The sequence below is a fragment of the Terrapene carolina genome, unplaced genomic scaffold, assembly GCF_002925995.2.
Source record: "Terrapene carolina triunguis isolate 2854851 unplaced genomic scaffold, T_m_triunguis-2.0 Scaffold42, whole genome shotgun sequence".
NCBI lineage: Eukaryota > Metazoa > Chordata > Testudines > Emydidae > Terrapene > Terrapene triunguis.
Genome location: NW_020664393.1, coordinates 39,711,558 through 39,735,359, shown reverse-complemented (window position 1 = coordinate 39,735,359; position 23,802 = coordinate 39,711,558). Strand labels below are relative to the sequence as shown.

Here is a 23,802-nt window from a genome sequence, read left to right as displayed (position 1 = left end):
CCGCCAGAGGGGCTGAGCTGAAGCTGCCGCCCCACGCGGGCACCAGCTGTCCTTCTCCGCCCCCGCCGGGCGTGAGGGGCCCGCTCGCCGACTCATGCGCTGTAAGGGCCACGGCCTGGGCTGCGCGCCGCGGGAGGTGGCATTAATGGGACCCAACCCAAACCACCTGCCTCCGCTTCCCGTCTCGCTCCCCCAATCACGTGGTTGGGGCGGAGTCAGGTGTCGCGCGGGTGCCGCTGGCGGGCGGGGTTAGAGGCGGAGGCAGGGGCCGGGGGGCGGGGTTAGAGGCGGAGGCAGGCGGCCGGGGGACGGGGTTAGAGGCAGGCGGCCGCTGGCGGGCGGGGTTAGAAGCGGAGGCAGGGGCGGGGTTAGAAGCGGAGGCAGGGGCCGGGGGCGGGGTTAGAGGCGGAGGCCGGGGGCGGGGTTAGAGGCGGAGGCAAGCGGCCGGAGGGCGGGGTTAGAGGCGGAGGCGGGGGGCGGGGTTAGAGGCGGAGGCAAACGGCCGGGGGGCCGAGTCGGAGCCTAGTTGGCGGAAGTGAGGCGAGCGGGGCGGGGCGTGCTGCGCGCGGGAAGCCGGCAGGGTCTGTGTGGTGGCCGGGCAGCCGGGTGAGGTCTTCGCGTTCCCGGCTCTGGGATGGGTGCTGACGCCTCCTTGGGGGGCGACCATGGCGGGCGCTGTCGCCTCGTGGGCCGCTGTCAAAGAGCCATGGCCCAGCACCGCTGCCTCCGCTCCCCGGCAATGCCTGAGTGCGGCCCGGCTGGTGTCATGTCCCGTCCCATCCCGTTAATGGGAGTGACCCTCCTGTCCCGTCGGGGGAGGGGTGCGGGCGGCCACCCTCCCGTCCCGTGGGGGGGCTCCCAGTCTCATCGGGGGTGGTGAGTGATGCTAAAGCCCCAGCAATTGGCAAGAGGGTCCCAGCGAATCTGTCTGAACCTGCTCACTCCAGGTTTGAAAGTGACTAGGTTTCAGGTCGGTGCTGCTCTTTATAACTTGGCCCAACGGGCAGTCTGTTCCACTGCCTGTAAACTAGGGATGGATCCAGTGAGGTAGTGATGTCATGTCGCCCTCCTTGTTGGGCAAAATTTGGTTATTGCTGATGATACAGTGACTAACCAATATTTTTGTTCAACTTTTTTTTTCTAGTTTCACTTAAAGAAAATGGAGTTTTCTAGAGAAAAAAGGTTGAAGGCAAGACTTGCTGGTGATAGACGAGGAGATCTGTATCCTCACAGCCTGCAGTTCTACCTGCAGCCTCCCACTGAAAATATTTCTCTAGCTGACTTTGAAAATTTTGCCATTGATAGGCTTAAATGTGAGTAACACCATAAATCTATAACCCTTTTTTTTGCACTTTGGATAAATGCAGTTTGAGGTGATCCGTGGTCAATGAGTGATACAATGTTAAGTGTTAAGGTGGGATGCAGGCTTATTTTGATGTCAGTTATCAGAGCTAGAAGACTCCCATGTAATGCAACTGTTTTAGCATCAGAATGACATGTTTATATATAGAGTGTCATCTACTCTGCCTATATGTTTTATGTCTTCACTTGTACTTCTAGTTTTCTTTTCAAGCATATATTTCTATACTAATAATTTGTAATTTCTAGTTGACAAATACAGTTCCTTTCTCCAAAAAAAAAAAAAAAAGTACAACAAAATTTATTTTGGCAGTTTATTTGTGTGTGTGTGTGTGAATGCCCCCCAAATTTTGCTTTTTAATTTCATTAACGATAATTGAGTATTACGTACTGCAAAACACTGTATGTGAAAAAACACCTAATGAATTCTGAATAGCTGTTAAATTTGAACATGTTTGTATCACTTATTGTACAAATGTTTATGAACATTTGTACAAACAGGTAAAATGCTCTCTTGTTCATGGATGGTTTGGCTTGTTTGCATAAAAGAGAAGACAATACACATAGTTTACAGACTAAGGATAAAACATGAGTATAGAAAGAATCAGAGGGGAAGGTTCCAGGAAAACCATGATGGTAGTAAATAGTATCACAATAGCATAGAATTTTCATAGCTTTTAAAATAAAGAAAGCAAATAAAGTGATAAATAGCTCTTAACAGTGTGATCTGGTAACAATTTATCACTCTTGCACTGTCACTTTAATTTTAAAATTTTCTCTTGTCTGTGCTCATCTGTGGCATCTCAGGCATATTTAGACTGAAAGCTCTTTGGAGTTAGGGACTGTCTATTTGTCCAGAACAATGGGGGCCTGATCATGACTGATTGTCTCTGGGTGCTATTGTAATTTTGCTGCTATTACTACCATCTGAATAAATACCTAACTATGTGTGTGAACAGGTCTTTTTTGTGGATGAACAAGAAGAACATTTGCTCTTCTGTCTGCTTGTTTAAAAAGTTTGTTGTCCATTGAGAACAGAAACAGTACAATGGATGCTATGTGACCAATCATACACCTCGAAAGAGTTGAAGTGATCACTTTAAACCTCCCATATAGTGACATTTGTTCATAGCCTTTTGAATACTTGCAATAGCAAAAACATTGGAAGAAATCAGAATTAGTTCATGATTGATTTGTGAAGAGAAAATAATACTAATTAATTGGAAAACTAATTTGTACTTAATTTGACCACTGTAGTTAATAATATACTATGGAAATTAGGAATCATTCCATTGATGACAATAGGCTTTGAATCAGGCCCCCAGATTCTTAACTGTAGCTCTGTATTAGCTTATTCCTTTTAATTTCTTCTAATCAATTCAGATCAAAGGCTGTAATCCTGAAGGCAAATTTCTTGTTGATCAAAAGCTTGTGGGGATGTGGGAGAAGCAAATCTGAAACACTTTTGGTCTTTTTCAGTCTTAAAAATAAATTGGATAGAATACAGTTTGTCTTATTAGCATAGATGATAGAACTAACAAATTTTACATTTTAATAGATCAGGGGTCGGCAACCTTTGGCACGCGGCCCATCAGGGTAATCCTCTGGTGGGCCACAAGACATTTTGTTTACGTTGACCGTTTGCAGGCACGGCCCCCAGCAGCTTCCAGTGGCTGCGGTTTGCCGTTCCCGGGCAATGGGAGCTGCAGGCCACAGGGACGTGCTGGCCACCGCTTCCCGCAGCTCCCATTGGCTGGGAACGGCGAACCACGGCTACTGGGAGCTGCAGGGGGCTGTGCCTGCGCACGGTCAACGTAAACAAAGTGTCTCGCGGCCCGCCAGTGGATTACCCTGATGGGCCGCGTGCCGAAGGTTACTGACCCTTGTAATAGATGTATCTTTTTATACTACAAGTCTTGCTCATGCTGATTTCATTTGTCTCCTCTAATTACTTTAGTGCTCAAAGTAGTTGAGAACCTTGGTGTGAGCTATGTGAAAGGTAGTGATGAGTACAAAAGCAGGCTGGAGCGTGAGATTCGAAAGCTTAAATTTCCATTCAGAGTAAGTATATAATTGAAAAAGGAAAAGCATAATCTTTTTACTATAGATTTTATTTTCCATTTACTGTCAAAAATAGGGATACACTTGTTGAATACTGCACTCAAAGCATAAATTCTATAATTTGAACTATTTATATCACTGAATTTTTTTCTTTGTGCCTATCAACTACTTTTTTTCTTTTTAATTTTCTATTAACATTTGTAATTTCTCTTCTGACCTAGTTGGGTCAAAATCTGGAAATTTTGCACATTCAAAACTCCTATCAAAGTAGGCTGAAAGCTGTTTGAGTGAGGTCTGCAGGATACTCAGTAAAGTTTGGAGTGCTTAATGCATGCTCTGTTTTTAAAATCACCCTCTGCGTCTAGCAGAGTGGAAGTTGAGTCTTTCACAGGATTTTTGTTTTGTTTTGGTGTATTGGCATCATTTGCCCTAGCAATATTGTATTCAATTCTGGGAATGGCGTTTTCTAGGGCTGCCAAACGATTAAAAAAAAAAATCATGATTAATCGCACGATTGAACTATAATAGAATACCATTTATTTAAATATTTTTGGATTTTTCTACATTTTCAAATATATTAATTTCAGTTACAACACAGAATACAAAGTGTACAAAGCTCACTTAATATTTTTGATTACAAATATTTGTGCTGTAAAAAATAAAAGAAATAGTATTTTTCAATTCACATCATACAAGTACTGTAATGCAATCTCTTGATCATGAAAGTAGACCTTACAAATGTAGAATTATGTACAAAACCAGCTGTGTTCAAAAATAAAACAATGTAAAACTTTAGAACCTACAAGTCCACTCAGTCCTACTTCTTGTTCAGCCAGTCACTCAAACAAGTTTGTTTACATTTGCAAGAGATAATGCTGACCGCTTCTTGTTTACAATGTCACCTGAAAGTGAGAACAGACGTTCTCATGGCACTCTTGTAGAAGGCGTTGCAAGATATTTACATGCCAGATGCGCTAAAGATTCATATGTCCCTTAATCTTCAACCACCATTCCAGAGGACATGCGTCCAGGCTGAGGACGGGTTCTACTCAATAACAATCCAAAGTAGTGCAGACCGACATATGTTCACTTTCATCATCTGAGTCAGATGCTACCAGCAGAAGGTTGATTATCTTTTTTGATGGTTCTGTAATTTCTGTATCGGAGTGTTGCTCTTTTAAGACTTCTGAAAGCATGCTCCACACCTCGTCCTTCTCAGATTTTGGAAGACACTTCAGATTCTTAAACCTTGGTTTGAGTGCTGTAGCTATCTTTAGAAATCTCACTTTGGTACTTTCTTTGCATTTTGTCAAATCTGCAGTGAAAGTGTTCTTAAAATGAACAACATGTGCTGGGTCGTCATCATCTGAGACTGCTATAATATGAAATATGTGGCAGAATGCGGGTAAAACAGAGCAGAAGACATACTATTCTCCCCCAAGGAGTTCAGTCAAAATTTAATTAATGCATTTTTTTTAACGAGAGTCATCAGCATGGAAGCATATCCTCTGGAATGGTAGCAGAAGCATGTAGGGGCATACGAATGTTTAGCATATCTGGCACGTAAATACCTTGCAGTGCCGGCTACAAAAGTGCCATGCGAAAGCCTGTTCTCACTTTCAGGTGACCTTGTAAATAAGAAGCTGGCAGCATTATCTCCCGTAAATGTAAACAAACTTGTTTGTCTTAGCGATTGGCCGAATAAGAAGTAGGACTGAGTGGACTTGTAGGCAAAGTTATACACTGTTTTGTTTTTGAGTGCAGTTATGTAACAAAAAATATATACATTTGTAAGTTCACTTTCATGATAAAGAGATTGCATTATGGTACTTGTATGAGGGGAATTGAAAAATACTAATTTTTTTGTTTTATCATTTTTACAGTGCAAATATTTGTAATAAAAATAATATAAAATGATCACTGTACACTTTGTATTCCGAGTTGTAAATGAAATCAAATATATTTGAAAATGTAGAAAACATCCAAAAATATAAAATAAATTTAAATTGATATTCTATTGTTTAACAGTGCGATTAAAACTGCGATTAATCACAATTAATTTTTTTAATTGCGATTAATTTTTTTGAGTTAATTGCGTGAGTTAACTGCGATTAATTGACAGCCCTAATGTTTTCTTATCAGTGCAGAAAAAGCACACACTTGCTTGTTTGTGGGTACTTCCAAATAATTAGCTTTGGTTTGTTCGCAGAAATGAGTGTTTTGAAGGAAACTTTCTCCCAAATTATAACCGTTTTAATTCAGAGCAAGTAGTTGGATGAAAAGTTTCCCTGTACTATGAAGTGTATTCTTAGTTGCCATTTTCAGTTAACAGTAGGATTTTTTCCATTTGTCTTTTGATAACTCTTGCAGCACTTACTGACTTTGTCAGAAGTGTAGAAAGAATTTAATGTACTTTACATGTTTTACAGTGATATGACAGGAAGGTTGTGGGTCTTGATATTTAATTTTGGATTTATTTCTCAACTTCAGTTTTCTTTCACTGCCATAATTCAGTACATATTTTCTCTTATGGAAACTGTAGGCTTTGGTTGAGGATGATTATGATGCAAGGAGGAAAGACCATATCTCTCATTTCATACTGCGCCTTGCTTACTGCCAGTCGTAAGTATTTTTTAAGCAAATATATATTCTTTTTAATATTTTAAGTGTATGCTTTAAATTTTGTCACCTAAAGGCTGGTAATGTGGTACTAAATATAGAGACAACTTTTCTTTGTTTCAGGTATAAGCTTTTTTCCAGTTTAGAAGCTTAGTCAGGAAGAGAATTCATATGTGGTGAAACATGACACAATAAAAAAAACTGGAATATATTTATATACTTAAAATTAGGCATGAATAAACTTATTTTGATATTTAAATAATGCACTCCCCACATAGTCATTGGGCAGTAATACACATAGTTTTTTATTTTTTATTTTCAAAGGCACTCAGCATTGATTTAACTTAGTTCCCATTGACATAAATGGGAATAGATTTAACCTGCCTCTGAGCACTTTTGACCTCTGACTCTCAGTAATTGACAAGTTGGTCTAAAAAGATTACCACTGTAGATCACTGCCTTATACATGGCCCCCAGTCATCTCTTTAAGCATAGGCCGGAATTTTAAAAAGGTGCCTACATGGATTAGGGGCCCAACTTCCATTGAATTTCAGTTGGAGTTGGTTGCTGAACTCTTTTAAGCACCTTTGAAAATCTCACAATAAGTACATGCATGGGTTTAATACTGCGATCAAAAGGTAGAAAGTTTGCCTTTCTACATGTATGTCTGTGGACAATCAGGAAAAAGTATCCCAGGTATTGCAGTGGACATGTGAAAAGCAGTCTTCCAGGTAGCCAGATCCCAAAACATGCAAGTTTTTACAAATCAGTATGATTTCTTGAATTGTACCCAGAAGGTAATAGGAAGCAAATGCAGTCTTTGCAATTCTGTTGTATCAAGTTCCTTAAGGTCAACGCCAATAAATCAGCTATGTTTCACACATTGTATACCTTCGAAGTTTTCTCCATAATCACCCCAAGTAGAAGTGTTGCATTAATGGAATCTCATACTCTCAAAGGTATGAGTAACTCCTGTGAGGTCCAGTGGCAGTGGTTGCAGTTGTGTAGCCAAACAGATATGGAGGGGTAGGAGAGAGGAGCTTCTGGTTATAAATCGTCAGTTCCTGAGAGCAGTCAGGGATGCAGAGGGACTCCCAGAAAAAACATCTCCTTGACAGGAGGCTATGAAACTACCCAGTAATATACATACAACCTGGCCTGACATCTTAGATTCCTTCACTTGACTACCAGATTTGCTTCTGTCTTGCCTTAAGTTTCAACCATGCCTGTATCCTGATCTCTACATTCTGAGCAGAGACTACACTATTTGGGTGTAACTAAGGGCACGTCTGCATGGTGTGGTAATGTGCACCAGTGGGATGTGAATTCTAATGTGCACCAATGTATTGTATTCTAAGTGGCCCATGTAGATCCTATTTTAGTGCACACCAGCAGGGTCTACACGGGTCAGTTGCATGAATTCTAAGGTGCACTCTCCCTGGTGTTCATACCACACTATGTAAACAAGCCCTTAAAAGCAAAATCTGAATGACACTGTAGCCCAAACTTCATTGCTTTTCCCACTGGCATCACTACATAATGACATCATAGCAGCTTGCACAAGAGACGTTTAGGGCAGATGAGTAATTGTCAGTATTGCCGTTTGGGATCTCTGAGAGTCAAAAATGGGGCCAGCCAAGTACAATCCTGTCTTCAGTCATGGTCTGCAGGTCTCATAGTTTCTTAAAATCAGCAAATAAGTAATTTTTAGTGGTCCCTGTGAATTGATACTCAGTCTCCAGTCAGTTAAATGTTACTTGTACTTTAAAAATGCATAGATTGCAGGAGATTTTCATTAGTGTAGTATCAATTGTTCTTCTTTGAGTGCTTGCTCATATCGATTCCAATTAGGTGGGCGCGCACCGCGTGCACGATCGTCGGAAGATTTTTACCCTAGCAACTCTCGGTGGGTTGGCTGAGGCGCCCCGTGGAGTGGCGCCCTCATGGTGCCGGATATATGCCCCTGCCGACCCAGCGCCCCCTCAGTTCCTTCTTACCACCCGTGACGGTCGTTGGAACTGTGGAGAGCGGCGTAGCTGACTTCCACTTCCCTAGGTTTCTCATTGTCTTATAGTTAGTTCTTAGTGTAGTTTATTAGTTTAGCAGTTTTTAGAGTAGTCTTAGTAAGTTTGTATATAGTATATTAGTGTATATAGTTGTACTTAAGTTGGGGTATCGGGGTTTATCCCCGTTCCTCCGCCCCAGTACCAGGGCTCATGCCCAAGTCTCCGGGTTTCAAGCCTTGCTCGGCCTGTCTCAAGCCGATGCCCATTGGAGACCCCCACGACTCCTGTCTGAAGTGCCTGGGGGAAGCTCATCAACCTCACAAGTGCTGCATTTGCAAGGCTTTCAAGCCTCGGACAAAAAAGGAGCACGACTTCCGTCTAAAACAGCTCCTGATGGAAGCGGCACTTAGCCCGGTGCCCCCGGCACCGCGCGCAGACCAGGCACCGTCGGTCTGCAGCGCGCCTCCGGCACCGGAGCGACCCAGCACCAGCCAGGTACCTCGGCACCGGATGTCTCCGGCACCGGTACAGACGCGACACCGCTCGCTGTCTCCGCGGCCCAAGAAGCAGCACAAACCAACAACGAAGGTCTTGTCCTCTCTGGGTTGGTGGCTAAACCCCAACCTGTTTTGCGGGGGGATGCCATTCCATGCCCCATTCCACAGCCCTCTCTAGTCCTCACCATGGACGTGTCCTCTCTGGGCTGGGGCGCTCACCTCGCGAACCTTGGCACACAAGGCCTTTGGTCCGCACAAGAAATATCCCTGCACATCAACGTTAGGGAACTGAGAGCAGTACGCCCAGCGTGTCAGGTATTCCGCGAACACCTCCAGGGCCGTTGTGTCGCGATCTTCACAGACAACACAACGGCCATGTTTTACATCAACAAGCAAGGTGGAGCGCGGTTGTTCCTCCTCTGTCACGAAGCCATACATCTCTGGAATTTTGCATAGCCCAATTAATCGACCTGGTGGCATATTTTCTCCCAGGAGTCCAGAACACCTTGGCAGATCGCCTCAGCAGGTCCTTCCTGGCTCACGAGTGGTCGATACGTCCGGACGTTATTCATTCTGTTTTCCGGAGGTGGGGATTTCCCCACATAGACCTTTTCGCCTCTCGCGAGAATCGGAAGTGCTAAGTGTTCTGCTCTCTCCAGGGACGTTCCCCGGGATCCCTGTCAGACGCCTTCCTGATACTGTGGAAAGACCACCTGCTCTATGCCTTCCCTCCATTTCTGTTGGTTCACAAGGTCCTCCTCAAGTTACGCAGAGACAAGGCCCGCTTAATCTTGATCGCTCCAGCGTGGCTCAGACAACACTGGTACACCACGCTCCTCGATCTGTTGGTGACGGAACCAATCACTCTACCATTGTGGCCGGACCTGATCACTCAGGAACACGGCAGGTTATATCAACCGGACCTGCAGTCCCTCCACCTGACTGCGTGGCTGCTGCATGGCTGACCCAATCCGAGCTGCGTTGCTCCACTTCGGTGCAGCAGGTGCTCTTGGGGAGCAGAAAGCCATCCACTAGGTCCACATACATGGCCAAATGGAAGCGCTTCTCCTGCTGGTGTGCCCTAAACAACACTGTCCCTACGGGGGTACCAGTACCTACCATCCTGGACAATCTCTGGTCCTTAAAACAGCAAGGCCAAGCTGTCTCATCTATCAGAGTCCACCCAGCAGCGATCTCCGCCTTCCACCCAGGCGAGAATGGGCGCTCAGTCTTCTCCAGTCCCATGGTCAGCAGGTTCTTCAAGGGCTTAGAACGTCTGTACCCACAAATTCGTCAATCGGCCCCTATGTGGGACCTCAATCTAGTCCTAGCTAGACTCATGGGTGCCCCCTTCGAGCCCATGGCCACCTGCTCGCTTCTGTACCAGTCCTGGAAAACAGCTTTCCTCATCGCTATCACATCGGCGAGACGAGTCTCAGAACTTAGGGCCCTCACATCGGACCCACCGTATACGGTGTTCCATAAGGACAAGGTACAGCTGCGACCACACCCCGCCTTCCTCCCTAAGGTGGTGTCTGCCTTCCATGTCAACCAAGACATCTTCTTCCCAAAGCCGCACGCTTCGCGAAGGGAGCAACAGCTACATTCCCTAGACATTCGCAGGGCTCTTGCTTTTTACATTGAGCGAACGAAGCCGTTCAGAAAGACATCCCAACTGTTTGTAGCGGTGGCAGACCGGATGAAAGGCCTTCCGGTCTCTTCGCAGCGAATATCGTCTTGGATTACTTCATGCATCCGTGCCTGTTACGACTTAGCTGGTGTCCCAGCTCCACGACTCACTGCCCATTCCACTCGGGCTCAAGCTTCTTCCTCTGCCTTTCTGGCTCATGTGCCCATACACGAGATATGTAGGGCAGCGACTTGGTCATCCGTGCACACTTTCGCTTCCCACTATGCCATAGTGCAGCAGTCCAGGGATGATGCGGCGTTTGGCTCAGCGGTCCTTCACTCCGCGACATCCAACTCCGACCCCACCGCCTAGGTAAGGCTTGGGAGTCACCTAATTGGAATCGATATGAGCAAGCACTCGAAGAAGAAAAGACGGTTACTCACCTTTGTAACTGTTGTTCTTCGAGATGTGTTGCTCATATCCATTCCAAACTCGCCCTCCTTCCCCGCTGTCGGAGTAGCCAGCAAGAAGGAACTGAGGGGGCGCTGGGTCGGCAGGGGCATATATCCGGTGCCATGAGGGCGCCACTCCAGAGGGCGCCTCAGCCGACCCACCGAGAGTTGCTAGGGTAAAAATCTTCCGACGATCCTGCATGCGGCGCGCGCCCACCTAATTGGAATGGATATGAGCAACACATCTCGAAGAACAACAGTTACAAAGGTGAGTAACCGTCTTTTTTAATGTGTAGACATGTTATACATATACACTTTCTTGTTTCATAAACTCCATTAGTGATTCCAACCAGCAACGTACATAATATAATTCTTAAAACAAAGTTCTGACTATCTACTTAAGATGGCAACGTATCTTTTCTTAAGGGACACTGTTAACTTGTAAACCAGACTCAACATTTCATAAATTGGATGTTTTTCTAAAAGATATATTCAAAAAGTTATTTGGGGGAAGTTCTTTGGCTTGTGTTCTACCAGAGATCAGACTAGATGATCACAATGGTCTCTTCTGGTCTTGGAATCTATGAATATGAGGAGAACCTCCTTTAGTTACAATTTAGATTTAGGATTATTAAATTAAAAAGCTAGTGAAAACATTTCTATTGGGTATTTATGCATTTTACGCCATTTTGTGTACTGTGAATTTTATTTTCTCTTTAAGTTAGTTTCTCCCTTGCTGAAAAGCCCCTCATCTTTAAAAAGGCAAAATATGTTAGAAAAAATGTTGAGAATTTTTTTAAATCTGAAACTGGATGCTTTTTGAAATAAGACGGAGGTTGATGATGCCCCTCAAATTTCCAATTTCTTTGTTTTAAAAAAAAGTTTGGCATTGTGGGATGCAGTGTTATGTAGTGGATAGAGCACTGGATTCAGGCTTGGGAGACCTGGCTTCTATTCCGAGCTCAGCCACTGACCTGCTGGGTGACCTTGAGAAAGTCACTTCACCTCCCTGTGCCTCAATTTCACCTTCTGTAAAATGGAGATGAGTCTTTGTAAAATGCTTTGAGATCTATTAATGAAAAATGCTATGTAAAAGCTAGGTGATGCAATTATTTCAGGAAAAAAGCATGCGTATTGCAATATTCTGTAACTTCGTGAGGGTGACGTGCCTTCACACAGGCTGTTCTGAGCTAAATGCTAACAGTGTGGTATTGCTGTGGAAAAGTTTGTTAGCCAGTTTCCATCCTATGTAAATTCTGTTTCTTCCTTTGGGAAGATATAATTAATGGTTAATAGTGGAAAGAGAAAATAGAGAGAAGGTGGGTGAGGTAATATTTTTCATTGGACCAACTTTTGTTGTGGGGCGAGGCAAGCTTTCAAGTTTACACAGAGCTGTTTTTCTGTCTCTTCCCTCCACCCCCAACAGAAGTTGGTCCAATAAAAGATATTACCTTACCTTGTCTCTCTAATATCCTGGGACCAACACTGCATGCAAAAAGGAAAAATAAACATCTTAAATTTATAATAGTTCTTGAATGGAAAGATTCTGAACTGACACACAAACTGTACAGGGTGATCTCTGTTATTCACCACCAAAATGCAGCCTTGTCTGAGATGAAAGCTGCCATGCACTGATAAATTGACACTACTCAATAGATAAGAACAGGAAGTGAATAGTACAGGAAAAACTTTTTGAATTAAATGTTATAAGGCGGAGAAGCAGAGCTTGGCACAGAGCAGTGATTGTGTAGTTGCTGTTTGTTTAGTGCTAAATTTGGAGCCTGTTACAGAAAAAGTTTATAAGTAGGTTGGATCACAAATTTTGTGCAGAATTAATTAGTTTAATTGTCTGCAAGGAGGATGTGTTTATAGCTAAAATACTTGTGGGGGTAGAGGGTGGTGTGTACTTGTTTTTTCTTTAGTGGTTCAACAGTGTCACCCAGAGGCAAAAAATGTGCATTTTTCATTTTTTCTTTCTCTGGTTCATTGCTAAATTATTTGGATTGAATATCACTTTTTTGTATTTGTTTCTCTGCTGGGCTTTAGTTGCTGTACATATTTGGAATGAACATAAACTTTATTTGTGAGCACTAATACCACCATCCTCCCTGTCAGACCTGTAGCCTGGGTATCATCTGACTTTCTCTCTAGCTCCTTTCCTCCAGTCTATGCCTAAATCTTGCTGATTCTTCCTGCATAATGTCAAAGATACAGTCTTCCCTCTCTATCTATGCAGCCAAAACTCTCACCCAGGCTCTCATCTCATCTTTTTACTAGTGCAACATGCTCTCTTCTGGCCTTGACAGATGCACTCTTGCCCCACTTGTATTAATTGAAAACACTGCAGCAACAATAATTTTTCTAGCTTGCCCTCTTGACCATGTTACCCCTCTTGTATTCCTCCACAGGCCCCCTTTCTTCATTGCATCAAATGAGCATTTACTTTCAAGGCCTTTTATAGTGTATTTCCATGCTACCTGTTATCTTTCCTGTTCTATTAAAATATTGACTCCTGCCTCCATTCTGCCAATGATGCCATCCTTCATTGCCCACTAGTAAAATTTTCAAACAGGCACCTTTGTGTTTTTTTTTTTATGCTGCTTATCACATGTGGGAGAAGCTCTCTGTAAACATCAGCAAAGCCATCTCCATTGTGATGCTTCAAGTTCTTCCTTAAGTTTCCTTTGCTGGGAGGCAAACAAACTCTTGGCAACGGTTGTGCAGCTGGTGTGCTGAGACCAGTATTGTATCATTTTTTGTGTGTTTCTCATCTGCCTGTATCCATGGTTTGTCCTTTGTCTTATACACTTAAGTATAAGCTCTTTGGGAGCAGGGACCATCTTTGTTCTGTTTGTACAGTAGCTAGCACACTGGGATTCTGGTCTATGATTGGGGTTTCTAGGCACTATCTCAATACAAACAAAAAATTCTTTTCTTCCATGACTAGCTTCTGACATTTAACTATGAACTTTGAACCATTGATGAAACTCTATACTTAATGTCTACAAAATTACTTTACTTGTAATTGTTCTATACATTTAAGAAACATTTACAAGTAGGCATTATAGAACTTTGAATGGACTGAGTTCTAATGTATGGGTTCAGAACAAATGCTTCTGTTTTTTTTCAAATACAATTTCTGTGAATTGGGAGGATATTCTAAAAACTTTCCTGATTTGAAAGAGACTGTTCTGTTCCCACTAAGAATCATGTAGGGACTGTGCTGAGTGGGTTAAATTATGTAGTATTCCCATACAGAAAACTTAAATTACTAAACTGCTTTTTTCTCTCTGCTTTTTAGGATTTAAAAGTTAACTCCCCATCTGCATGTTTTGTTCCTCTGTTCCCTTCCTAAACCATCACTGCTTCCTTAAATTGCCTGCAACTCCCATATTTTCAGTTGCATTTTGAACAATCATTGGACACTCTTTAACACTCATCATGTTCGTTAGTTACATGTTCATAGTTGTTGATTGACATGGGGTTGGTGTTGCTTTTCAAAAGTACCTTCAATGTAATTTTACACGTGTATGCAAGGGCACTTGTTAATGACTGTTTTTAAAGCAGGTAATTATTGTCACAGATCCACAGGATCTTTGCTGTGCCTCCAGCTTTGGAACAGTCGCTAAGAGGAACCGCTAGAGTAGTGATTCTCAATCTTTCCAGACTACTGTACCCCTTTAGGAGTCTGATTTGTCTTGTGTACTCCCCAGTTTCACCTCACTTAAAAACTACTTGCTTACAAAATCAGACATAAAAATACAAAAGTGTCACAGCCCACTATTACTGAAAAATTGTTTACTTTCTCATTTTTACCATATAATTATAAAATAAATCAATTGGAATATAAATATTGTATTTACATTTCAGTGTATATAAAGCAATATAAATAAGTCGTCTGTATGACATTTTAGTTTGCATTGACTTTGCTAGTGCTTTTTATGTAGCCTGTTGTAAAACTAGGCAAATATCTAGATGAGTTGATGTACCCCCTAGAAGACCTCGGAGTACCCCTAGGGGTACATGTAACCCTGGTTGAGAACCATTGCCCTAGATATCTCACTGTTCCTCCAGGGTAAGTCATGCGGTTTAACCATTTCCTTATACTGGGCCTTCAGTACTCCTCCTTCACACCGTGAGCTCTGTTCAGGGAGTCCAGCTGAGACAGATGCCTGATGGAGACTTGTACCCTCTTCAGGGATTAATGCATCTCACCAAGCATGTGCAGTGACAATCACATAGTGTTGTCAAATAGTAGGATTTATTCATTAACTAGAAATGAAATAGCATAGGAAATCCCTTAGGATAGTATAGAGAACTGAAGGCTGAAGCATAGTCCATTCTGGGTAGCCCAGAGCCCAGCCAAGCTGTAGACACCGGGTGTGTATACATATATATTTGGAGTTTGCGGAGACAGTTGTCCAACTAGAGGAATCCGAAGAAGTGAGTAAATTTCAAAAAGGAGCCTTTAAAATGTTTTCTCTGCAAAAATTAAATTATTTTTTTCTAAACAAATTACCTTAGAAATTCACATGTTATCGGAAGAGTTACATAAGAATGGCCATACTGGGTCAGCTCAAAGGTCCATCCTGCCCAGTATCCTGTCTTTCAACAGTGACCAATGCTAGGTGCCCCAGAGGGAATGAATAGAACAGGTAATCATCAAGTGATCCATCACCTGCTGCCCATTCCCAGCTTCTGGCAAACAGAGGCTAGGACACCATCCCTTCCCATCCTGGCTAATAGCCATTGATGGACCTATCCTCCATGAATTTATCTAGTTCTTTTTTTAACTCTGTTATAGTCTTGGCCTTCACAACATCCTCTGGCAAAGAGTTCCACAGGTTGACTGTGCATTGTGTAAAGAAAAACTTCCTTTTGTCTGTTTTAAACCTGCTGCCTATTAATTTCATTTGGTGACCCCTTGTTCTTGTGTTATGTGAAGGGGTAAGTAAAACTTCCTTATTTACTCTTTCTCCATACCAGTCATGATTTTATAGACCTCTATCATATCCCCCCTTAGTCGTCTCTTTTCCATGCTGAAAAGTCCCAATCTTATTAATTTCTCCTCATACAGAAGCTGTTCCATACCCCTAATAATTTTTGTTGCCCTTTTCTGAACCTTTTCCAATTCCAATATGTCTTTTTTGAGATGGGGCGACCACATCTGCATGCAGTATTCAAGATGTGGGCGTACCATGGATTTATATAGAAGCAATATGATATTTACTATCTTATTATCTATCCCTTTCTTAATGATTCCCAACATTCTGTTAGCTTTTTTGACTGCTGCTGCACATTGTGTGGATGTTTACAGAGAACTATCAACAATGACTCCAAGATCTCTTTCTTGAGTGGTAACAGCTAATTTAGACCCCATCATTTTGTATGTATAGTTGGGATTGTTTTCCAATGTGCATTACTTTGCATTTATCAACATTGAATTTCATCTGCCATTTTGTTGCCCAGTCACCCAGTTTTGTGAGATCCTTTTGTAGCTCTTCACATTCTGCTTTGGACTTCACTATCTTGAGTAGTTTTGTATCATCTTCAAATTTTGCCACCTCACTGTTTACCCCTTTTTCCAGATCATTTATGAAGATGTTGAACAATACTAGTCCCAGTACAGACCCCTGTGGGACACCACTATTTACCTCTCTCCGTTCTAAAAACTGACCATTTATTCCTATCTTTGTTTCCTATCCTTTAACCAGATACTGATCCATGAGAGGACCTTCCCTCTTATCTCATGACAGTTTACTTTGCTTAAGAGCCTTTGGTGAGGGACCTTGTCAAAGGCTTTCTGAAAATCTAAGTACACTATATCCACTGGAAACCCTTTGTCCACCTGCTAATGTTATGCTAATTTGGAGTCTGAAAGGGATCTTTTGACCATTAAAGCCGATGGATTTTAGTTCCGCTGTAAATACAAAACTCTATAATATACGGTTAGTTAATCTTGTTATTTCAAACCATAGGTAACCCCCCTTTTCCCTGTAAGAATAAAAGACCTATCTTGACACCTGCAGAACATTGTTTTTAGAAGGGTGATGCTGAGTGTATCTTGCATTAATAGTATCACATTGATGGTCCTGTCTATATTTAGTCTTAAACATAGTGCATTAGTTGTATCTGATTTTTTTTTTTTTTTTTTTTTTTTTCTCCAGTGAGGATCTCAGACGATGGTTCATTCAACAAGAAATGGACCTTTTTCGATACCGGTTTAACGAGCTAAATGGTGATTTGGTCGAGAAATTCCTGAAATATGTTAATTTGTCATATGGAGCTGTAAGTACATTGTTTTCTAGTTTTTTGGTTGTTCTGCAATGTATCTTACTCTAATATTTTCTAGAACTTTTTCATTGATGTTTAAATGTTCTATTGTAAAAGTTATAAACTCTCATAAAGGAAATAAAAGTTCTCAGAACTTCTGAAACTAGGCAATATGTGCCATAAAATGACAATTCTTTATGCATTGTATTGTAGTTTTGCGCTTGTCTGGCTCACAAATGGAATATCACTTTAAATCTCATTTGTAACAAAGGCTATAGTACTGTTATTGAGAGAACATTGTTCACAAAAAGAACAGGAGTACTTGTGGAACATATGGTAAGACAACTCCCACCTTTTCATGCTCTCTGTATGTGTATATATATCTCCTCAATATATGTTCCATTCTATGCATCCGAAGAAGTGGGCTGTAGCCCACGAAAGCTTATGTTCAAATAAATTTGTTAGTCTCTAAGGTACCACAAGTACTCCTGTTCTTTTTGCGGATACAGACTAACATGGCTGCTACTCTGAAACCTGTCATTGTTCACAAAGAACTTTTAGGAGGAAAGTAGTGGTATTGTTATACATCTACAGATTTGGAAGGTTGGCTATGGTCTCCAAATGGGACTTGTGTATATACCTCTCAGTTGTCATTCAGTGGAGATCTGGCTTATACCAGGCTGTTTCTCTTTTTGTAAATGTACATCAGAAATGCTGAATCATAGACTGAGGATATTAAAGAGAAACTGTTGATTTGTATAAATGCGTTTTGTAGGGACCATGATGGGAGTATCAATAATTTTTTGGAGCTGACTTGGTCATTTGATCCTAACATAGGACACCGTGAGGCTCCGTCCTCTTCAGACTATTGTCTGGAATTGGTGAATATTCTTTAAGAGAGTACAGAATTTTGTCTCTTCATAACTATTGTTAGTCGAGTGTATTCCAGCCTGCTGCTGAGACAACAGAGCCAGTTGTTTCTGAGGTGTCTCTTTCTTTCTGGAGTATTCAAGATACAGTCAGTGTGCTCTGGAGACTTGTACAATGTACTACTCAATGAATTCAAAAATTGAGAAGATTATGAAAAGATTCAAAATGTAACTGTGTTCACAGTATTTAAAAGATAACTAATGGGATATTTATTGCAGCTGTGGAGATGAGTGAGCTACAAACCTATATAGAATAGAACTTATTCCATAGCTGGACCATCTATTCCAGGGATTGGCAACCTTTGGCACATGGCCCATCAGGGAAATCCGCTGGCGGGCCAGGATGGTTTGTTTACCTGCAGTGTCCGCAGGTTCGGCTGATCGCAGCTCCCACTGGCCACGGTTTGCCATTCCAGGCCAATGGGGGCTGTGGGAAGCAGTGGCCAGCACATCCCTCAGCCCCTGCCGCTTCCCGCAGCCCCCATTGGCCTGGAATGGCAAACCGCGGCCAATGGGAGCTGCGATTGGCTGAACCTGCGAACCTATAATGCCTTTGTTCTGAAGAAATAGTACTTTTCTTTACGAAAGCTAGTTGATCACTGGTTAACCCTGTCATTGCCCCTAAGAGAACAGAACTGCGGGTGCTGAGCTGAAGTCAAAGATGCTGATGTGATAACAGTAAATTGGTTGGGACTACAGCCTGAGACCCTGGTCCAGAGGGAGAGAATCACAGGATTCTGTCTTGAGAAAGGTGACATCTGGTGGCTTGAAACCTAAGTGGAGTGCTCTCAAGGAGACCATGAAGGGGTCAGAGATGCAGTTAAACTAGGAACTATGACAAAACTATTTATTATTATTGTACTTCCTGAGTACCCCCCCCCCCCCCCCCAAAAAGTGCACTCTTCCATCTCCCCCCTCCCCCCCCAGCATGCCCACTGGAAAATAAAAATAAAAAAGGGGTATATAAAACTCAGTGGATTCTGTTATTTCATGACCATCGAATCCCCCTTGCTCTAGAACTGAAATCCAAGCTTGCATTTAGAAAGTTTCTAATGCTTATGGTGGTGGTGAAAACATTGAAACTGTTAACTCCATAAACCAAAGCATTGTTGTGTTTGAGTCTGCAGAGAGCATAATAAAATAGCTCTGTGTTGTGAACTGTTCTATTTGTCTTAATGAGTTTTTAACTGAAATTTAAAGATGACAATTTGAGTACCAGCCTTGTTAGATATTTCACTTTTGACTATTTTAGTAGAAACATCCATTTAATATTTCTATTCCACAATTCTAAACTATTTCCTGTGCATCCCCCGGTGCCAAAAAATTGCCCCAGACAATTTCTATAGTGCAGCTGTGTTGTCAAAAATCATTGGCATATTAAAAACTGGAAATGTGGGGGCAGTGTAAAATGGAATTTATTATCAGTGTATAACATGGATCACTGCAGTGAAATTGAAACATACAATCCTATTTCATTTAAAAAAAATCGACATTTTAAAATTAAGCTTCAGCAGACTATCCACGCTGCCACACCAGAGTGCTTCAGGATCCAGAAGTCTTGCAGTGTAACTTAGGTTCAGTATGCCACAGCATACATGGGCCCATTGGATACACAACAACTTATTCTGAAAAGTTTTCGATGCTCTTAGGTAGCTTTAATGTAGAGAAAGATAAAGAATAACTGTCACAGAACTTAAGCACTGATTATTGGACATCTTGGGTCTTGTCTACACTGGCAGTGCATGTAGGGTACATGTAGCTACATATCACAGTGAAAAGCAGGCTGCATCCATACTGTGGTGCATAGCTCATGTGTTGAGAAAGCCTCAGTGGGGAAAGGCTCAAGCAGCAGTGTAGTGTGCCGCTACTTCTCCCACTATCAGAGCCTTTCCCCTCTGCTGGGGCCTTTCACTGTGGCAAGGAAAGGGCTCCGGCAGAAGGGAGGCAGCAGCATGCTACACAGCTAAAAATAGCAATGTAGATGTGGGAGGCACTACTTGGGCATGTAGTGAGCCCTGTAAGGTATATATGCTAAGGTTCTGGCATGTCTTTACTCTGCTTGCAGTCTGGGAGCATGTGGAATTCTGTGGGCAAGTTAATGATAGAAAGATAAGGAGAAATATCATTTGATTCGTAAAAATCTATGGACTTACAATTTCAGTGGTGTCCCCCTTTGCAGCGTGGCTGGGGACCCATACCCTGGCTCCCAGGTCCTCCGGTTGGTGGAAATATTGATAATTTTGTTGAAAATGCATTCAGTTGGGTATCATTTGAAAAGCCCTTTTACCCACAAACACAGTGGTATCAAACATGTTAAACCTAGAACAATTATATAGATAGATATTTAAAAAAAATGTGAAGATCAATATTTATTTGACATGCCTGTGTAACAGTATAAGTAAACATCCAACCCACATAAAGTTATATTGTGGCTCTTGACTGACAGTACTGTGTTATCAGATCATGTGCAGAACAAGAAGGGGCAATTTTAAAGCTACGGATGAGCTCACTCGCATTACATCCTATTTGCTTATGATAGACCAGAGCTCATTAATATGATAAAAAGGAGTCTTCAGTGATGTGATAGCTAAAGATGTCAGTCAAGTGAATACTTTGGGTCATGACTTGTAGGAAGCCTTTAAAATCCAAAGAATTTAAATCCAAAGCCTTTAAAATCCAAGGCTCCATCAATTTATGGTCTCCAATCAAGAAAAACAGACTGAAGCTGTACTCTAATGCAAAGAAGAAAGTTAGAGTGAAGGTGGCAGTGACTAGTACAGCGCTAACTGCATATGGGTTGTTTTTTGCATGTCTTCTGGTTGTGTCCAGATTTGTGTGCTGTTAATCTTGTACTTTCCCATAGTCTAGCATAGTTCTCCATGGTACTATGATTAATATTCTAATGTGATGGAATAATGCAGGGGAGGCCAATCTGTGGCTCCGGAGCCACATGCGGCTCTTCAGAGGTTAATATGTGGCTCCTTGCATAGGTGCCAACTCCGGGGCTGGAGCTACAGGTGCCAACTTTCCAATGTGCTACAGGGTGCTCACTGATCAAACCCTGGCTCTTCCCCAGCCCCACTCCACTCCTTCCCCCAAGCCCCTGCCCCTTCCCCTGAGTCTTCCGCACCCTTGCTCCTCCTCTCTGCCCCCGCCCCCCGAGCCTCCTGCACACCACAAAACAGCTGATCATGATGGACGGGAGACGCAGGGATGGAGGGTTAGGGGCTGATGAGCGGTGCTGCTGGCGGGTGGGAGACACTGGCGGCGGGAGGATAGCTGATGGGGGGCTACTGATGTGTTACTGTGGCTCTTTGGCAAGGTACATTGGTAAATTCTGGCTCCTCCTCAGGCTCAGGTTGGCCACTCCTGGAATAATGCATAGGTGCCAGGCAAAAAGCAAGCAAACTAATGCACATCTTGCATGGTCTTCCTAAGCCAGCACCTACTGACAAGCTCTCAACAAACCAGAAACTGTTAACACCTTCTGAGATTTGGCTGAGCGCTTCATTGTGAGGTTACAGAGAAAATACTGGATCTATGACAGTCCACCTTGTGTTTGACACCTGTGTAGAGGAATCAGTTAAAAATATTACCAGAATCAAGAGACTTCCTGGTATTGCACTTGCTCAATACAAATTCATAAACTCCACAAACATCTCCAAAGTTGCAGTGAAAAAGCTACTGTCTCATACTCTCATGAAGGACAAGTTAACTGCGTATCTTGCAGGAAAAACACTCCAGCAGGTGAAGAATGGCTAGAAAAATTTGATTGTCGCATGGTGTAATGAAGCTGTTACCTTGCATTGTTCAGTGGAGTTTCTTCATAGTTCCTATGATGAGGCTAACAGTAAAATTATCTTGCATACCTTCCATGCCAGAGTAAGGGGTGCTACTACACTCTAGATTTTTGCCCAAGACACAGATGTTCTAGTGCTCTCTGTGAGATGCTACCCAGGTCTTCAGCAAGATTCTGGTTTTGTGCCTGATGCTGGGGAGCATAACTATTGTATATTCCTATCACTCAGGCCAGCCTTCACACCGCCAAGTTTTCTTGCCCTGTCAGGATGTGACACTACTGGAAGATTGGCTGGAAAGACCAAATTATACTGGAAATCATTTGATTCAGCCTCTGAAGACCAATGTTCCCTCTATTTTTTTCCATCCATGTGCGAAATAAATTTTGTTATGTGCACCGAAGTATGTGCGGATGTGCACCATTAATAGAAACAAAAAACCTAGATGATATATATATTTTTAAAAAGTTACGATAGGGATAATTACTCCAGACAGGACAGGTTAGGCATTTTAGAACTCACATTTAAATTTAATTCTTTGGGTAGTAAGAGAAATAAAAATTATGAACAGTCAAAACACTAAAATAACTCACTTTGAAAGAATAAAATTACAGAGTATATATGTGCATTGCAGGAAATACCAAGAAGTAACAACAATAATAATACAAGTATGTGTTGGGAGGAGAGAGTGAAAGAGACTGTGTGTGTGTGTGTGTGTGTGTGACACAGAGACTGTGCCTGTGTGTGTGTGTGTGTGTGTGTGTGTGTGTGAGAGAGAGAGAGAGATTGTGTGAGTTGGCTGCTGAGGAAATCTCAAAAACAGTGTGCTGTCTCTTTAAGAAAGGCACTCACTCACTGTTCACCGCAGCAGCTCTGAGTCCTGAGCCAGGCTGTGACCCCCCCTCTGCAGAGATGGGGTACAGGGGTGAAGCAAGGGGGACACCCTGAAATTAGCACCCTCCTTCCCCCTCCTCCCCTGCACAGCCAGTAGGAGGGTCCTGGAAGCAGCTGCAGGACCGAGCAATGTGGGGGAAGGTGCACCTGAACACATGCTTCTGGCTCTGCTAATCAGCTGGGTGGTATTTGAATTTCTCCTGGATGGCCATGCAAGTGCGCAGGTGACAGAGAACACAGCTGAAGACTCTTCATGCTCTGCAGGTACTTGAAATGGCTGAGACAGACAGTCACTGATGAGGTCATGAATGCACTGGTTGCATTCATATGCCGAGCTTACCATTTAAAGGCCAGCATTATGACACTTGCAGAGTTGTTAGTGGATGTTTTTCCAAGAAGCAGACAAATGGTGAAAAATTTCCACCACCAAGGAGTGCATTTATACCTGCTACCAAGACGGCAAATTATCACACAATGGAATGTCTCTCAATGATTGAGTACATACAGAACTTCCCTCTCTGCTTGGGCATGGATGGGTCTTGGAGGATGGACTGATCACACCTGTGTTTTGTGAAATATCACGTGGTCCCAAATCAATCCTTCAGCTGAACAAATGCCCAGCACCTTGTAAATGTTTGTTCAGCATCCTTGCCTCGCATGGAAATGTGCAAAAGTGGTGTGAATGAGAAGCAGTGTGACAGTCAGAGGTGAAAGTAAGCTGGTATGCCCCGGTACGGCGTACCGGCAAGAACCGATGCACCGTACTGGGGCGGCCTGGCTTCCCCAGGTGGCAATTTAAAGGGCCTGGGGCTCCCAGCAGCGGCTGGAGCCCCAGGCCCTTTAAATTGCTGCCAGAGCCCCGCTGCTGGAGCCCTGGGGTAGCGGCAGTGGGGCTCCCGGGGCTATTTAAAGGGCCGGGGCTCTCGCTGCCTCTACTGCCCTGGGGCCTTTAAATAGCCGCTGGAGCCCTGCCGCCGCTCCGGCAGGCTCCAACGGCTATTTAAAGGGCCCAGGGCGGTAGAGGCAGGGGAGCCCCGGCCCTTTAAATAGCCCCTGGAGCCCTGCTGCCAGAGCCCTGGGGTAGCAGCGGCAGCTGGGGGCTCTGGCAGCGGTTTAAAGGGCCTGGGGCGGTAGCAGCGGCTGAGCCCTGGGCCCTTTAAATTGCTGCTGGAGCCCCCGGCTGCCGCTGCTACCCCTGCGGGGGAGGGGGAGGGGAAGGGCACTTACCGGTGCAGGGTGGGCCGGGGCTGGCTCTGACCCCCCCCCCCCCCCCCCCCCCCCCCCC

At 43.2% G+C, this 23,802-nt stretch overlaps 1 protein-coding gene across 1 annotated transcript in view; it reads left to right on the top strand.

Annotated features, from left to right (window-relative positions):
* The first annotated feature begins 555 nt into the window (after nucleotides 1–555).
* The window catches only part of PRIM2 (DNA primase subunit 2), a 266,903-nt gene continuing 243,656 nt past the window's right edge, over nucleotides 556–23,802 (top strand). The window contains exons 1-5 of the mRNA XM_026654855.1: nucleotides 556–606; nucleotides 1,145–1,313; nucleotides 3,317–3,420; nucleotides 5,963–6,042; nucleotides 16,792–16,912. Coding sequence (XP_026510640.1) covers nucleotides 1,160–1,313; nucleotides 3,317–3,420; nucleotides 5,963–6,042; nucleotides 16,792–16,912 — 459 coding nt within the window. The 5' untranslated portion in view covers nucleotides 556–606; nucleotides 1,145–1,159. The remainder of the gene's footprint in view (nucleotides 607–1,144; nucleotides 1,314–3,316; nucleotides 3,421–5,962; nucleotides 6,043–16,791; nucleotides 16,913–23,802) is intronic.